Genomic DNA, 16,437 nt, shown 5'->3' with positions numbered 1-16,437 from the left:
AGACATTCAGCGCACTGACGTCTAGCACCGGTCTCCACCCTCCTGTCTTCTTTACCACTAAGAAGAGACGGTTGTAGAAGCCCGGGGATTGATAGTCCCGGACTTTGACTACCACTCCCTTTTGTAGCAAGAGAGACACCTCCTGCTTCAAGGCTAGCCTCTTGTCTTCCTCTTTGTACCTGGGAGAGAGATCGATGGGAGACGTTGCTAGAGGGGGTTTGCGGACAAACGGGATCTTGTACCCATCTCTTAGCAACTTCACAGATTGTGCATCTGCGCCCCTTTTCTCCCAGATCTGCCAGAAGTTCTTGAGTCTGGCTCCCACTGCTGTCTGAAGAAGGTAGCAGTCAGACTCTGCCTTTAAAGGACTTGGTACCTTTCTTCTTCCCGCGTCTCCCTTCGGCACGAGCACCTCCTCTGCTGGAGGCTCTGCCACGAAAGGGCGGAATGAATCTGGACGCTGGAGTGTCCATCCTGGGTCTAGATACGGTAGGCAAAGGGGTGGCTTTGCGGGCAGAGGACGCAACCAGGTCATGGGTGTCCTTCTGAATCAAGGAGGTAGCAATCTCCTTTATCAATTCCTCTGGGAAGAGGCACTTTGAGAGAGGAGCAAAAAGAAGTTCCGATCTCTGACACTGTGTTACTCCAGCTGACAGGAACGAGCAAAGGTTTTCCCGTTTCTTGAGGACCCCGGAAACGAACGAAGCCGCAAGCTCACTGGATCCGTCACGTATGGCCTTGTCCATGCAGGACATAATGAGCATGGAAGTTTCCTTGTCAGAAGGGGAGGTCTTCCTGCTCAACGCTCCCAGACACCAATCCAAAAAGTTAAAAACCTCGAAGGCTCTGAACACTCCTTTTAACAGATGGTCTAAGTCTGAAGGAGACCAACAAATCTTAGAGCGTCTCATGGCTAGCCTGTGGGGAGAGTCTACTAGACTTGAGAAGTCGCCCTGGGCAGAGGCAGGAACTCCCAAGCCGAGAACTTCTCCCGTGGCATACCAGACGCTCGATCTGGAAGAGAGTCTCGCAGGGGGAAACGTGAATGCTGTCTTCCCAAGGTGCTTTTTGGACTACATCCATTCTCCCAACACCCGTAAAGCTCTCTTAGACGAGCGGGCGAGGACGAGCTTCGTAAAGGCAGGCGCGGATGACTGCGTGCCTAAAGCGAACTCAGATGGAGGAGAGCGTGGGGCCGCAGAAATAAACTGATCAGGATACATCTCCCTGAACAGTGCAAGAACTTTCCTAAAGTCCAAGGAGGGTTGCGTGGTCTTGGGTTCGTCGATGTCCGTATGCGGGTCGTCAATGTGTGCAGCGTCGTCATCATCAGAGAGTCCATCATCTGAAAACTGAGGAGGAAGCGGCAAAGGAGTAGGAATCGGCTGGTCAGCTGAGTCCGGCAGCACGGGTGCATGCGTGGCTGAACCGGACGCAATGTCATGGAACTGTTGCCCAGTCTGTGAACTGGCAACAACCATAGCAGCGCGGGGGCGCAAAACGTCTACTCCTGACTGTCTAGTCTGCTGTGGGCGAGTAGTGGTAACCACACTGGGTTGCGGAGGTTGACACACCGCGTCAAAACAAAACAACTTAGGTTGTTGTTGTAACTCGCGAACGTCAACGGAAGGTTCTGTGCGTCGCTGAACGTCAAAATGCGGCTGGCAGGGTACACTGGAACGCATGGGTGGCGGGACTCTCACAGCTGGAGTGCGGGAGAAGGTAGCCTCAGCGTCCACTGGACGCACAACCGTGGGTGGTTGTAGGCTAGAGGTTGGTGCAGCGTCAACCTTCTCCGCACGAAAGTCCTGCATTAATGACGTTAACTGTGTCTGCATGGACTGCAGCAACGACCACTTAGGGTCTACAGTAGCAGGTGCGGCAACAGACGGTGTTACTGCCTGATGCGGTACCGCTTTGCCTCTCTTAGGAGGTGTGCAGTCATCTGAAGACTGCAGCGAGTCCGAACTGACCCAGTGGCTACAACTGGGCCGTTGGACTTGCGCGGAAGGGACCGACTTACGCTTAAGAGGCCGCGAGACCTTGGTCCATGGTTTCTTTCGAGAAACCTCTTCCGCAGACGAGGAATAAATGGGCTTTCTCGTCTTCGTGTGGGTGGGGCGATCTTGGTTAGATACGCCCGAAACCACGGAGGGAACGTCTGTTCGCTGATTAAAGCCTCTCAAACCCTTTAGTCGTACGACATTGCTTCTCCTCTGGGCTTGGGAGCTTGCAAGAGGTCCCGGACTGGGAGGACGACAGGCACGAACAGACGAACCCTCAAGCGCAACACTATCTATAACACTTTCCGCAACACTACCACTCACTTTGTCACTACCCACAGCACTCTTACACTTCAACTCCTTGACGTCTGCCATGAGTTGGTTACGGTCACTCGCCAATGACTCGACTCTCTCACCCAGAGCCTGGATGGCACGCATCATATCTGCCATCGAAGGTTGTTGAGTGCTAGAAGGGGGATCAGGAGCAACCACTACAGGGGAAGGAATAGGTTGTGGGGCATGAGGAGAGGAAATATCAACGGAGCGAGATGAACTTCTCCTGACTCTATCTCTCTCTAGCCTACGTGTGTATTTCTGGAATTCGATGAAATCGAATTCCGAAAGCCCAACGCATTCCTCACATCGATCTTCCAATTGACAGGCCTTATCCCGACAATTGGGACAAACGGTGTGAGGATCGATAGAGGCCTTCGGAAGACGCCTTGAACAGTCCCTGGCATTACATTTCCTAAACTTAGGGACTTGAGAAGGGTCAGCCATTTTGAAGTAGTCAAAGGGGAATTCAAAATCTATCCAAAGTCGTCAACAAATAATCCAAAATCAATAAAAGAATGCAAGGATGTATTGAAGATAACGTCTGCAAAGCGAAAGCTCAAAACTAGAAATGTGTACTTCACCAAATATGTGAAAACCAATCCAGTAAGCAACAGCGAATTTAGTAGGTCTTGCCGGTGGCACGACAGAGAGAAAATTGAGTTCTGTGTTTACATTGAGTACTGAGTACCTGCTCGACAGATGGCGCTGTTGATGTACTGTACACCCCCTACCTGCATAGCGATCGCTGGCGTATTTTGAACATAGAGTTTTTCTGTCGGGCAGCAGAGCTGCAGCTTATATAATCACCGGCTAAGTTTAATATTGAAAAATATATATTGCAAAATGTGCTTGAAAAAAAAAAAAAAAATGCCTGGGGGTTAAGGGTTGGAAAGTTCCAAATAGCCTACGGGTAAAAGGGTTAACAGTTTATATGAAATGCATGGACAAACTTGATCATCAGTCACAAATAGTGTAATTCAAAAGTAAATAGGAGTAACTAACCTGGTTGCTTCATTATTCCAAGTATTCATAAGAAGAAAACATTGGGTGCTGTTATCAAAGTCTTCTTGAGCATATTTCTTTATAGTTAATCCCATGACTGCTATATGCTGATTTATAGTCATGACAAATGTTTTCAAGTCACAGCTTTTCCCAACTGAAAGATTTAAAAGTTTGGTTAAATCAAATTTTCAAAAGTACTCATCATAATAACTAAACGAGAAAAATGCAGTGACCTAATTTTCAAACAAGTGACCTAATTTAATAATGACCAAAAATTCATTGCTAACCTTCAAAGAACTTTGTAAAACTTAAGCGACCTAATTTAATAATGACCAAAAATTCATTACTAACCTTCAAAGAACTTTGTAAAACTTAAGCGACCTAATTTAATAATGACCAAAAATTCATTGCTAACCTTCAAAGAACTTTGTAAAACTTAAGTGACCTAATTTAATAATGACCAAAAATTCATTGCTAACCTTCAAAGAACTTTGTAAAACTTAACTATCATAATAGAAAAAAGTTATTTCTCATCTGGCAGATGAGATGACAAGTCATTAGTTAACAACCAACCAATAAGAAACATTTTTTTTTTAAGTAATTTGTATTTTTCTTAACAATATAAACCTGAGTTCTTCAATCTATTAGGCGTCACCCATATGATACAGTATCATATTTACCGCAATCTACTCAATAACGCCTTGAATGTGATATTCCTTAATGTAAGGATAACGGCGGGGAATATTTTGATGGTGAATGGTGTGACAGTAAGGAAGCAGTGAGGTCATTTGGGGGAAAGATGCTTAAAAGATTAATAGTTGTAAGAATTCAGCTCTGCTGCATTGGCCTTCAAACTCTTAACTAATTTATTGTAGTTCCTGGGAAGTGGAGGGTAAGCCCTGCCCACCTGACAGTCAGCAATAATATTACTTTTGACCTTAGAGCTAGGACTTGTGGTAAGTTAAAGGATTCAGGTTTGAAAAATTAGGAAAAACAGAGTTATAAAAATTTGCAATTTGTTTCTACATGAATGCAAACCATCATCGTTTAACAGGAGAATTGTTTAACATGAGAATTATGCTTAGAAGGTATGAAGTCTTCTGAACCAAAATTAGCTGGTTCACTTCCCCAGCATTTATCAAGGAGCTGAAGTGAATACTCCTGTGAATCTCCTAATGACCTGGGCAGGAAAATGTCACAAGTGATAGGCTAGGTCTCTACCAGGTGACTGGTAGACAGTCATGGAAGAAACTTCTGGGTATCTATGTAGTGGATAGTTGCCTGAATGTATGGTCATTTATAGGTAAAGAGTTTGCATACATTCCTCCCCTGTCTGAGAGGATGACGGAGATACTTCATAACTATACTTGCCTGAAGAGGAAAGTTGCTCGATCATGAGGCTGACTTACACCTGGTGTCTGGTCCAGCACATGACAGCACGACCACTGCTACCCCAAGGGAAGGGAAGAAAGGAGAAGGGAAAGCTCATCATTCTAACTGTCCTTCTAAACTTAGGTCACAATCACTTTCTTGGACAAGATGCTTCTTGTCCCATGAGGGAGCTAGTTTTGCTACACAACCTGTTGAACAGCTACCATTAGACCCAGGATAAAGGTATCAACACTGGACCCAAGGTAGAGATATCACCACTTGATCAAAGGTAAAGGTATCACCCTGGACCAGGGGTAAAGGTATCACCACTGGACCCAGGATAAGGGTATTACCACTGGACCCAGGGTAAAGGTATCACCACTCCTAAAGGTTGTGGGAGGTGAAGATTGTCTGGTGTTTCCAGACTACTGCCTTCAAAACCTGCACTACTGACTGGTTATTCCTCAATGCTAGAATGGATTCAATACCCCTGAATTTGTGTCCTTGAGCCCAAAATGGTTCTTCCATCCTCTCGCTGGTTGTAGGGTACACGTCTGACGATCTCACAAAGCCAGAAAGGAATAGTGTTCTTGAATCTCTTTACCCTTCCAGTGTTCAGAGTCTTTGAAGCTCTGATCTAAAGCTTTGAGTTCTCTTTAGGTAGCATCGTAGTGCCCTCAAAGAACAAAGAAGCAAGTCCTTCTGATCCCTGCTCGTCACTTCCTAAAGAGGTGATGTGGAGAAAGACTCAAATCTAGAGTCGTGAACGGCTGGGTTCTGAGCCTTGGCCATGAACTCTGAAAGAAAGATGAAGGGGACCTTCTTCCATCTTTTAAAATAATTCATGATATATGAAATGCCATACAGCTAGCCTATGCATCTCCCTGAGGCTAATGCTAGTAAGAAGAAGGTCAGATACCTATCTAACACCCTCCCCAAGGGCTTGGACAGAGCATGGTTGAGAGACCCGAGGACTCAAGTGACATCCTACTCCAGGGGTTTAAGTTCCAGGAGAGGGCAAAATTGAGAAGATGGTCAGTGGAGAAATGTGATATGTACCGTGATCCTGTCCCTGCATTGACTGTCTGTTATGTGTAGGCCCCTCTTAGGATAACCCCTCCTCAGAAGGTATTAACTTGATCAAAACTGAACACATGGTTCATGATCCTGAATGGGTAACCCAACATTCTCGTAGGAATGTTCCCTAGTGCGAGAACAGCCGTGTGTTCTTGCAGACAAGTCTTCCTGACTCAATGATCTAGCTAACGGTTGATTGTGAAAATGAGGAGGGCTCAGGTAATCCAGCATCCACTGATATATCCTTCTTAATAAGGAAATGAACACAAGGAACTGTACTCATTTGGACTGGAGGGTGGGTTGCCTGTGATACATGTACGCGCTCTATTGAATTTCTTTCAAATGGCACATAAGCTCCGGGGAGTGAGCTTTTTTATAGAGGAGTGCACGACCAGGTGAACACCTGTCATATAAAGAGCTCATGTCGTATGAAGGGGGCCTATCCCATGGAGAGCATATATTGTGGAATACATGTGAGTGAGCAGGGGAACACACGAGCGCTGTGGAGTGTGAGTGACCAAGAGAAAATTTATCCATTGTAGTAGTTCATATACTTAAGCTAGCAAGCACCAGTCCACACATGCTAACAGGCGACAGCCGTCTGTGATGGGGAATAGGCGACCACTCTATTGCGAGCACCAATAAAGGGCACTCGTGAGTCGATGAGCTTGCATCACCAAGAGACTGTGACTACTGTACCTTAGAGGACAAGGATCTCTTCTAGAGCGTGAGGAATTGGCAACTCTAGGAGTGATTATATTATGGAGACTGGAGCTCACGTGATGAATGCGTGCTAATAACCAAGCAATTTCTTTTGTTATCAATTTCTTTATGGACTATTTGCAAACACTGTAGTGGTTAGAGGGCGGCAGTCAGATGTAGCACACAGACTAACTCTACTGGATGCTGACACCACTCACTGCACTGCATTTAAGTAGATTGGCCCCAGAAAAATCAATGTTATATGAACACTTAGCGCCAACCCTTGATTTTAAATCTGGGCAAGAGGACCCAACAAGCAGACAAAATCTTTAGGCGAGATTTACTTCTGTTTGAATTACATTGACAATACAATAGACAAAGGTAAGATACAAGAGCATTATTATTCTCATTTAAGGTTGAGGAATAGGTAAAAGCAATAAAAAACGATAATAACTTCTTTAAAGCACAATAAAAATCTAAAGACCTGTAATTAGAAAAAAATATAGGGTAAATTATACTACAGTTCACAATTACTCCAACCATAATAAAATACAATGGCATACTACCTGTACAGCTTTACCATTTCATATAAAGTCTGTATACTTTACTGTCTGCTAATAATAAAAAACAAATAAGTAGAATTATTCAACCATTGGTAGTCCTCGTGCTTAGCCTCAAGGTGGCCTGATGGTAGAGTCCATGCCTGGTGATTGCCAGACTGGGATTCAATTCCTGATCAAACTCGATAGTTTCTTTGGTCGCTGCATCCTCACCATCCTTGTGAGCTAAGGATGGGGGGGGGGAGCCTATAGGTCTATCTGCTGATTCATCACCAGCCATTGCCTGGGCCTCCTTGGTCCTAGCTTGGGTGGAGAGGGGGCTTGGGCACTAATCAAAACTTTTAAACCTCTACTTCTGGTGCATGCCTAGTCAGACCAGTCTATTTACAAAGAATTGTTAATGTGGCAGAGGTATGAGTTAAGTATATCAAAGTAGGGTAGCATATCGTAAAGAGTTGTGGACCTCATGTTCATATTACTTTTCTTCATTTCTCTTTCTTCCTCCATCACTTCTTTTTCCTTTTTTCACCTACCTATGTAACCATCACCCTTATATGCCTAATAGCATCCTGCTTTTCCAACTAAGGTTGTAACTTAGCTAACAATAATAATAATAATAATAATAATAATAATATGATATTTTAATTATAAAATAAATTTTTGAATATACTTACCCGGTGAATATATAATAGCTGCAACTCTGTTGCTCGACAGACACATACATAAAAAACTCGCGAGCGATCGCTATGCAGGTTGCGGGTGTGCCCACCAGCGCCAACTGTCGGCCAGATACCACTCTCGATGTAAACAAAACCTTCAATTTCTTCTCATCCCACTGCGTCTCTATTGGGGAGGAAGGGAGGGTCGTTTAATTTATATATTCACCGGGTAAGTATATTCAAAAATCTATTTTATAATTAAAATATCATTTTTAAATATTTAACTTAGCCGGTGAATATATAATAGCTGATTCACACCCAAGGAGGTGGGTAGAGACCAGAGTTAATTATGTTTACAGCGTATAAGCTAAGAGTTTTTTCATTTTGGCAGTTATCAATATAACAAAACCAAAATAAATAGGTACCTGGTGAGGAAGTTGACTTAGACGATTACTCTGCCTTGTAAGTCTGTCTTTCTCACGGAGCCCAGCGATCCTCTTAGGATGCTGACAGACTCCCAGGAGCTGAAGTATCAAGGGCTGCAACCCATACAACAGGACCTCATCAAACCACTAATCTGGGCGCTCTCAAGAAATGACTTTGACCACCCGCCAAATCAATCAGGATGCGAAAGGCTTCTTAGCCTTCCGAACAACCCATAAAACAATATTAAAAACATTTCAAGAGACAGATTAAAAGGATATTGGAATTAGGGAAGTGTAGTGGTAGAACCCTCACCCACTACTGCACTCGCTGCAACGAATGGACCCAGTGTGTAGCAGTCCTCGTAAAGAGTCTGGACATCTTTTAAGTAAAATGACGCGAACACTGACTTGTTTCTCCAAGAAGTCGCGTCCATAATACTTTGCAGAGATTTATTTTGCTTGAAGGCCACGGAGGTTGATATATCTCTAACTTCGTGCGTCTTAACCTTAAGCAAACATCGGTCTTTCTCATTCAAGTGAGAATGAGCTTCTCGTATTAAAAAAATCTGATAAAATATGACAAAGAATTCTTTGACATAGGCAATGAAGGTCTCTTAACTGAGCACCATAATGCCTCAGATTTCCCCTCGTAATGACTTAGTACGAGTTAAATCGAACTTAAGAGCTCTAACAGGACATAATACTCTTTCCAGTTCGTTGCCTACGATCTCTGATAAGCAAGGAATATCAAAAGATTTAGGCCAAGGACGAGAAGGCAGTTCATTTTTGGCCAGGAAACCAAGTTGAAGTGAACAAGTGGCTTTTTTCTGTAGAAAAGCCGATGTTCTTACTGAAGGCATGAAGTTCACTGACCCTTTTAGCCGAAGCCAAGCACACTAGGAAAAGTGTCTTGAGGGTGAGATCCTTCAGGGAGGCTGAATGTAATGGCTCAAACCTGTCTGACATCAGGAACCTTAGGACCACGTCTAAGTTCCATCCAGGAGTTGCCAAACGACGTTCCTTAGAGGTCTCGACAGACTTAAGAAGATCTTGGAGATCTTTATTGTTGGAAAGATCTAAGCCTCTATGTCGAAAGACCGAAGCCAACATGCTCCTGTAGCCCTTAATCGTGGGAGCTGAAAGGGAGCGGACCTTTCTCAGATGTAAAAGAAAATCTGCGATTTGGGCTACAGAGGTACTGGACGAGGACACAGATGCTGACTTGCACCAGTCTCGAAAGACTTCCCACTTCGACTGGTATACTCTAATGGTAGAAGCTCTCCTAACTCTTGCAATCGCACTGACTGCCTCCTTCGAAAAACCTCTAGCTCTTGAGAGTCTTTCGATAGTGTGAAGGAAGTCAGACGAAGAGCGGGGAGGCTTTGATGGACATTCTTTACGTGGGGCTGACGTAATAGATCTACCCTTAGAGGAAGACTTCTTGGAAAGTCTACCAGCCATTGAAGTACCACGGTGAACCACTCTCTCGCGGGCCAGAGGGTAGCAACCAACGTCAACCTTGTCCCTCCGTGAGAGGCGAACTTCTGCAGTACCTTGTTGACTATCTTGAATGGTGGGAATGCATATAAGTCCATAAAAGACCAATCCAGTAGAAACGCGTCTATGTAAATTGCTTCTGTATCTAGGACTGGAGAGCAAAAGATTGGTAACCTTTTGGTCAACGAGGAGGCAAAGAGGTCTATGGTTGGTTGACCCCAAGAAGCCCAAAGACTCTTGCCCACGTCCTTGTGGAGGGTCCATTCCGTGGGTATCACCTGACCCCTCCGACTGAGACAGTCTGCCAAGACGTTCAAGTCCCCCTGGATGAATCTCGTCAACAGGGAGATGCCTCGAATTCTAGACCATAAGAGAAGGTCCCTTGCAATCTCGAGCAGCGTGAAGGAGTGTGTGCCTCCTTGCTTGGAGATGTACGCCAAAGTTGTGGTGTTGTCTGAGTTGACCTCTACCACTTAGAGTCGAAGACGCTTCCTAATATCATCAAGGCCAAGTGGACTGCTAATAGCTCCTTGCCGTTGATGTGCATGCTCTTCTGACTTGAGGTCCACAGACCAGCGCATTCCCAACCGTCCAGGGTCGCACCCAATCCAAACCTGACGCGTCTGAGGACAACACGTGGTTTGGGTTCTTGACTGCTAGGGATAGTCCCTCTCTCAGACTGATATTGCTGTCCCACCATTTCAGGCATGCCTTTATTGGTTCGGAGACTGGGAATGATACCGTCTCTAATGTCTTGTCCTAGTTCCAGTGAGAGGCTAGATGGAACCGGAGAGGCAGAAGGGGTAGTCTCCCTAGTGAGACAAACTGCTCCAGGGATGAGAGAGTCCCTACGAGACTGTTCCAACTTCTGACTGAATAAACGTTTTCTTTTCAGCATTAGTTGGACTTCGAGCAGGGCTTGACTGCGAATCTCCATCCCCAAAAATAGAATAATCTGGGATGGGATCAGTTGGGACTTTTAGGTTGACCACAAGTCCCAACTCCCTGGCCAGACTCAACGTCCAATGTAGATCCTGCAGACAGCGAAGGCTGGACGATGCTCTGAGAAGCCAGTCGTCCAAGTACAGGGAGGTTCGGATCCCCGATAGCTCGAAACTGGTACCCCACATTCCTGTAAACAAACCTCAGAAACGGTTGGGAATCCGGGTGTATAGGAATGTGGAAGTATGCCTCCTGAAGGTCGAGAGAGACCATCCAGTCGCCTTCCATAAATGCTGTCAAGACAGCCTGGTAGACTTCATCGTGAAGTTTGTCTTGACAATGAACACATTGAGCGCACTTGCCTCTTACGTACTCCTGCAGTGAACATGGCTGCCAAATCATGGAGCCATCCCTGAGGGACTTGTTCCTGCAGAGAACGTGGCTGTCAGATCATTGGAGCCATCCCTGAAAACCTTGTTTATGCATGACATAATTGTACAGCAAAACTTCAAAGGCTCGAAAACAGCTGTGAAGTTGACCTGTAAAATCTTGGAGCGTCTCATGGCCAGGCGCCAGGGAGAGTCTATGAGGTTTGAGAAGTCTATCTGGGCAGAGGCAGGAACTCCCAAGCCAAGAACTTCTCTCGTGTCATATCAGACTCTCGCTCTATAAGCCAGTAGAAGAAGGGAAAGCAAAGGCTGTATCCCCCAAACTCCTCCTGGTGATAAACCAGTCGCCTAGCAAACGTAAAGCTCTCTAGGAGAGCGAGAGAGCACTAGCTTATAAAACAACGGCTTCGAAGTAGCTAGGCCTAGTGTAAGCTCTGACGTTTAGGCGAACGAGAAGCAGCAGTTACAAAAAGATCCGGACAAAGATCCTTAAAAATCAGCATGATTTATTTAAAGTCCATAGAGGGCTAAGCAGCTTTAGGCTACTCTCCGTCTGACAGAGTCCTCAAGGGAATATCAGTAGGAGGGGGAACAGCAACTTCCTCATCTGAAGGAACCTTGTTCGATAATAGCTGAGTCTCAAGCAAGGGAGAGACCTACCGTGGTGGCAATGCTTAACAAGCAGAGTTCACACGCACTGGTGCATTAGTAGCGGACCAGGACGCAACGTCATGTAACTGCTTGACAGTCTGTGAACTGTCAACAATAACAGGTGCGAGAGACCAGGACGCAACGTCATGTAACTGCTTGACAGTCTGTGAACTGTCAACAACAACAGGTGCATGAGGACGCACAGCGTCCACTCGAGACTGCTTTGACCGCCTTAGACTGAGCAGTCAAAACAACTCTAGAATGCGGAGGTTGACGCTCAGCGTCAAAACAAGTCAACTCCGATTGTTAGCGAACGTCCTGAACGTCAACAGGAGCATCAGCAAGTGGCCTAACGTCCAAATGTGGCTGAAAATCCACACGAGACCGCATCGAGTGTGGTTCTAAACAACCTGACTGACGTGACTTAGCTACGCCAACGTCAACAGGACGCACAAAGGAACGTTAAGGTGGCTGAAAGCCAGGATCTCGATGAAATAAACGGCTAGGCTCAACGGACTTATCGGCAGAATAGTCTTCCATAAGGGAGGCAAGCTTATTCTGCATATCTTGCCGTACAACCCATTAAGGATCAACGGAAATGGTTGCGGTAAGAGACGAGGGTAACGTCTGTGACCGCAAAACCTTGCCAACAAAAAGACTCTCAGAGTCTGTGTTACGCTTTTGTTAGGTGGCGAGCAGTCTTCCGATGACTGCATAGGGTCAGAGCTGTCCTAATGGCAACAACCAGGACGCTGGACCTGTCCTGAAAGGACTGACTTTCGCTTAAGGGCCTCGAAACCTTGTTTCAGGTTTCTTATGCGAAAAGCCTTCGGATGACGAGGAGAAAATTGTCTCTCTCGCCTTATGGTAGGGGAGATCTTGGTAAGATACACCCGATACCATAGAGGGAACGTCTGTTCGCTGATCAAGGCCTCTCGAACCCATAAGTCGTACGACATTACTTCTCCCCTGGGCTTGGGAGCTTGCAAGAGGTCCCGGACTAGGTGAACGACAGGCACGAACAGACGAATCCTCGGTCGCAACACTGATAACACTTTGCGCAATATCACTTTATCACTACGATTTTCTGTTTTGCACTTATTTCACTGAAATCGAAACTTTTACTGATTTCTACCTGAAGCACGCAATTCTACCCTCATCAAAAGGTAGTAATTGCGAAATCAGTCGTATAATGCAAGCACATTAATACCAGCAAAAAACAGTAAACATCTTTTAAGATAAAAAATTCAGTGGCTGGGGAAGAGACTAAACACTAGTTCATTCAAAACTACGTTTTCAATCTCTCACCGTACATTGCCTGGGGACGAGAATAAAAAACTAAAAACGTTTTATCCTTTCTCCCCGTACAGAGACTAGGGACGAGAGTAACTCGAGAACAACGTTACCCGCTTGAACGGAACGTTTTCTCTCCTCTCTCTTCCTCCGTCTCTATCTCTCTCTCTCTCTTGATTTCGCACCTAAGAGAAGAGCCCAATTACGTTTCGTCAAAAAAAAACATGTTATTTGACCAAAGGAAAAAACTGAAAGGTTTTTCAATTAAAAAGTTCCTTTAAAATAGAATTAAAAACATTTAAGCTTTGAAAGAAGAATGAACAAAACGTCAGAATCGATTTACTCTTTCTGCAAAGTGAAACCGTGATACTCTCTCTCTCGTAACGATAGAGCGCAAACTGCGTAGCATAAATAAACTAAACGTTAGTTCATCTTTGAAACAGTACGAAGACTATTCAAAGAAAATCTTTCATAAAATATCTATTAAAAAATATTCATTTAAAAAGTTTTAAATCATTAGCTCTTTAAAAGCTATTTACGATTGAAAGGGCTCAACGTTGTTTAACTTCGGTTTCCAAGTTAGGACCGCCTACTCTCAGGAAAGGTCGCATATAAACAAATCATTAAAATTTATTTTTATGTTTATTATAAATGGAAAGTTAATCGAAGAGGCCTAATAAAGGCGGTGAGATATAAAATATATAGAGGAAAATCTATAATTAATTTATAACGTGATAAGATAATTGCTAAAAGCCTAAACACACTTCCGTCTAAGGGAAGGGTCGGCCATTTAAAAGTCAAAGAAAGTCCATACTCTCTTTGTCATCAAAAATTAAATCTATCCAAAAACGAGTTCAAGATTTAAGATGAAGATAAAACACCTGCACTGCGAAAGCTCAAACCAAAATGAAGTACTTCACCAAATATGTTGAGAAAACTCCAGGTTCTACAGCGAGTAAAAGTACGTCTTGTCGACACGTCGACAGAGAAGAAATTGAAGGTTTTGTTTACATCGAGAGTGGTATCTGGCCGACAGTTGGCGCTGGTGGGCACACCCGCAACCTGCATAGCGATCGCTCACGAGTTTTTTATGTATGTGTCTGTCGAGCAACAGAGTTGCAGCTATTATATACTCACCGGCTAAGTTAAATATTTAAAAAATAATAATACACCAACTTTACTACTGTACTGTAATACTCTGATGAAGAAAACTCAATACCAACTTACTGTTAAACTTTTCGCAGCAAAATTGATAGGCACTTTTAACTTCTGATGCAGTTAAGATTCTCTTGGCTGTTATGTACTGCAGGAAATAACGATGAGCATCTCCATAGTTATCCATTGCCTAAAAAAAAAATTAAACATAGTTGAGTTTTTTATACAAATCCTTAATCTACAATATATCACAGCATTAATTTCTCTTCTGAATTCAATGCTTGTAGTGATAATTCATCTATACCTTAACGTAAATTGTAACTCTTAGAAATATACAAACAAATAAATAAATAATTATATACCATATGTATACAGTAATATCCCTTTTTACGTCGGTTACCAACTTTACATTGCTCAACCTTCTTAAATCCACATTACATCGTATTTTTTTTACTTTACATAGGTGTCTACATAAATAATAACAATTATTTGCTGTACTTTACCGCACTGTACTTCACATGGAAACGTATTAATGTAGGTATTTGGATTTTATATGATACAGTAATCCCTTTGCTACTGCGTGTGTTCCGTTACAGGAAACCCCACACCCTACATCTTTAAGAGGACCCTTCTGCAGCATCAGTTGTCCAAGAAAAAAGAAGGGAAAAATGAGCTCCAATCCTGCCTTGCTTGTCTTGAGAAGGAATGAGCTCACACCCGAAGAAACAAATGTGAAGTTGCCATAGACACCAATTCTGTGGCGGAAACAGAAGAATATGCAGAACCCAATGAGAAGGACATTGAGGGCACAACTAAAGACGTGGACAACGAAGAACAAGACACCCTAGAAGAGAATCATGAAAACAACAATGATGGGAACCATATCTCCTACCCAGAGAACAGCAAGTACCATTTACGGCTCATAAAAGAGACTGACGATGAAGAATAAGGACAATCACGAGGAAGCTCATTAACACTAATGGAGACAAACTCAGGATCCCATAATAGTATCAAGAATACATTAACCTGCCACCACATCATGATGCCAAAACTAAAGGAAAATAGAATTAGAGGTCATACTTTTACTTGATACTATCCAGAATCACGAAAGACAAGGCACACTCTGAACTACTGATGTCCTTCAGCTCCTCCTGGCTGAGTCTCTCATTGACCAAGGGCAATACACCAGTGGAATTGTCTCCTGTGACATGAAGAACGCAGCTAAGGAGCTAGACTGTCATACCCTTAGCGATATAGTTGAAAATAAGGAAGTTATGGGGCATGGCCATGATCATACATACACCCCTCACGGTTTCTCACTGGGGCCCTAAATAATTGTTTTTATAAGGGGGGAAAAAACTCATAAACGGCTGGTTTGCCCAATATATATGGTCAGAAATGGATAAAACACAAGAAAGTGAGTAGGAAAACATATATTTCATGTATTTTGCTAGAAATTAAAGTATCATATGGTTACCCATAAGTTGGCCCATGAATCTGAGAGAAGTTTAAACATAACATGTACAGAACCACAACAGGTTGCAAAGACTGATAACAGGGCATTATCCCAACTGCTTACACAGTAGAATGGGATAAAAATAAAAAGATTTTTTAATATAAACTGAAAAGCTTATTTTGTGGAATGAGCAATTAGGGTTTTATTATAGTTAAGGACGGAAAAAGCTTTTCTACTAAATACCAAGTGTTTCCTACAGAAAAAAGCTTGTTTTCTTAAAAAATGACTCTTTATTTTCACTGCAAATAAAAACCTAATTATCTAAGAAATAATTAGATATTATTTTACTGTATTACAGGGTGATGTAACCTAAGAAAAAAACTTTTTCTTATAGAAAAAAATACGCTCTCTTCAAAAATGACACTCGTTCCCGTTGCAAATGAATAGTTTCAGACTCGCCAGTACACAGAAGTTTGACGATTTACTTTTTCCGCATGCGAAGTGAGCATATCCCAGTTTTTGGATGGTATAACGGGTTTTCGGTTTATTTGCTGTTGAAATGGAGGTCAAATTCAGGTAATTTTTTATTGTATTACAGGGTGAGATTTCGAACAAAAAATATATGTTTTCCTATAGTAAATAACGCGATTTAACCGAATTTGACCTTCATTTCAATCGGAAACAAACAGATGAACCAATTCGGGTAACTTTAAGTTGCACGGTGTCACTTCTCTTACGAATGTACTGCGAACGATAACATTAGCAACGTTACCAATAATACACAGTGTTACCAACGTTGACGTATGGTACATAGATTTACCAACGTCACGCTGACATTACTAATGATAGCAATGATAGATATTTCCATACGAATTTTAAATAATTTCTCCATATAAGTTTTACCCAATATATAAAAAGT

General features: G+C 43.2%; 1 protein-coding gene across 1 annotated transcript in view; it reads right to left on the bottom strand.

Annotated features, from left to right (window-relative positions):
* LOC137649930 (non-structural maintenance of chromosomes element 1 homolog) overlaps positions 1–16,437 on the bottom strand; it is a 42,686-nt gene that overhangs the window by 25,436 nt on the left and 813 nt on the right. Inside the window, exons 2-3 of the mRNA XM_068382876.1 lie at positions 14,135–14,252; positions 3,342–3,495 (exon numbers count right to left, since the gene is read on the bottom strand). Coding sequence (XP_068238977.1) covers positions 3,342–3,495; positions 14,135–14,252 — 272 coding nt within the window. The remainder of the gene's footprint in view (positions 1–3,341; positions 3,496–14,134; positions 14,253–16,437) is intronic.

Source organism: Palaemon carinicauda, chromosome 11 (genome assembly GCF_036898095.1).
Source record: "Palaemon carinicauda isolate YSFRI2023 chromosome 11, ASM3689809v2, whole genome shotgun sequence".
Classification (NCBI taxonomy): domain Eukaryota; kingdom Metazoa; phylum Arthropoda; class Malacostraca; order Decapoda; family Palaemonidae; genus Palaemon; species Palaemon carinicauda.
This window is presented reverse-complemented; position numbering and strand designations above follow the sequence as displayed.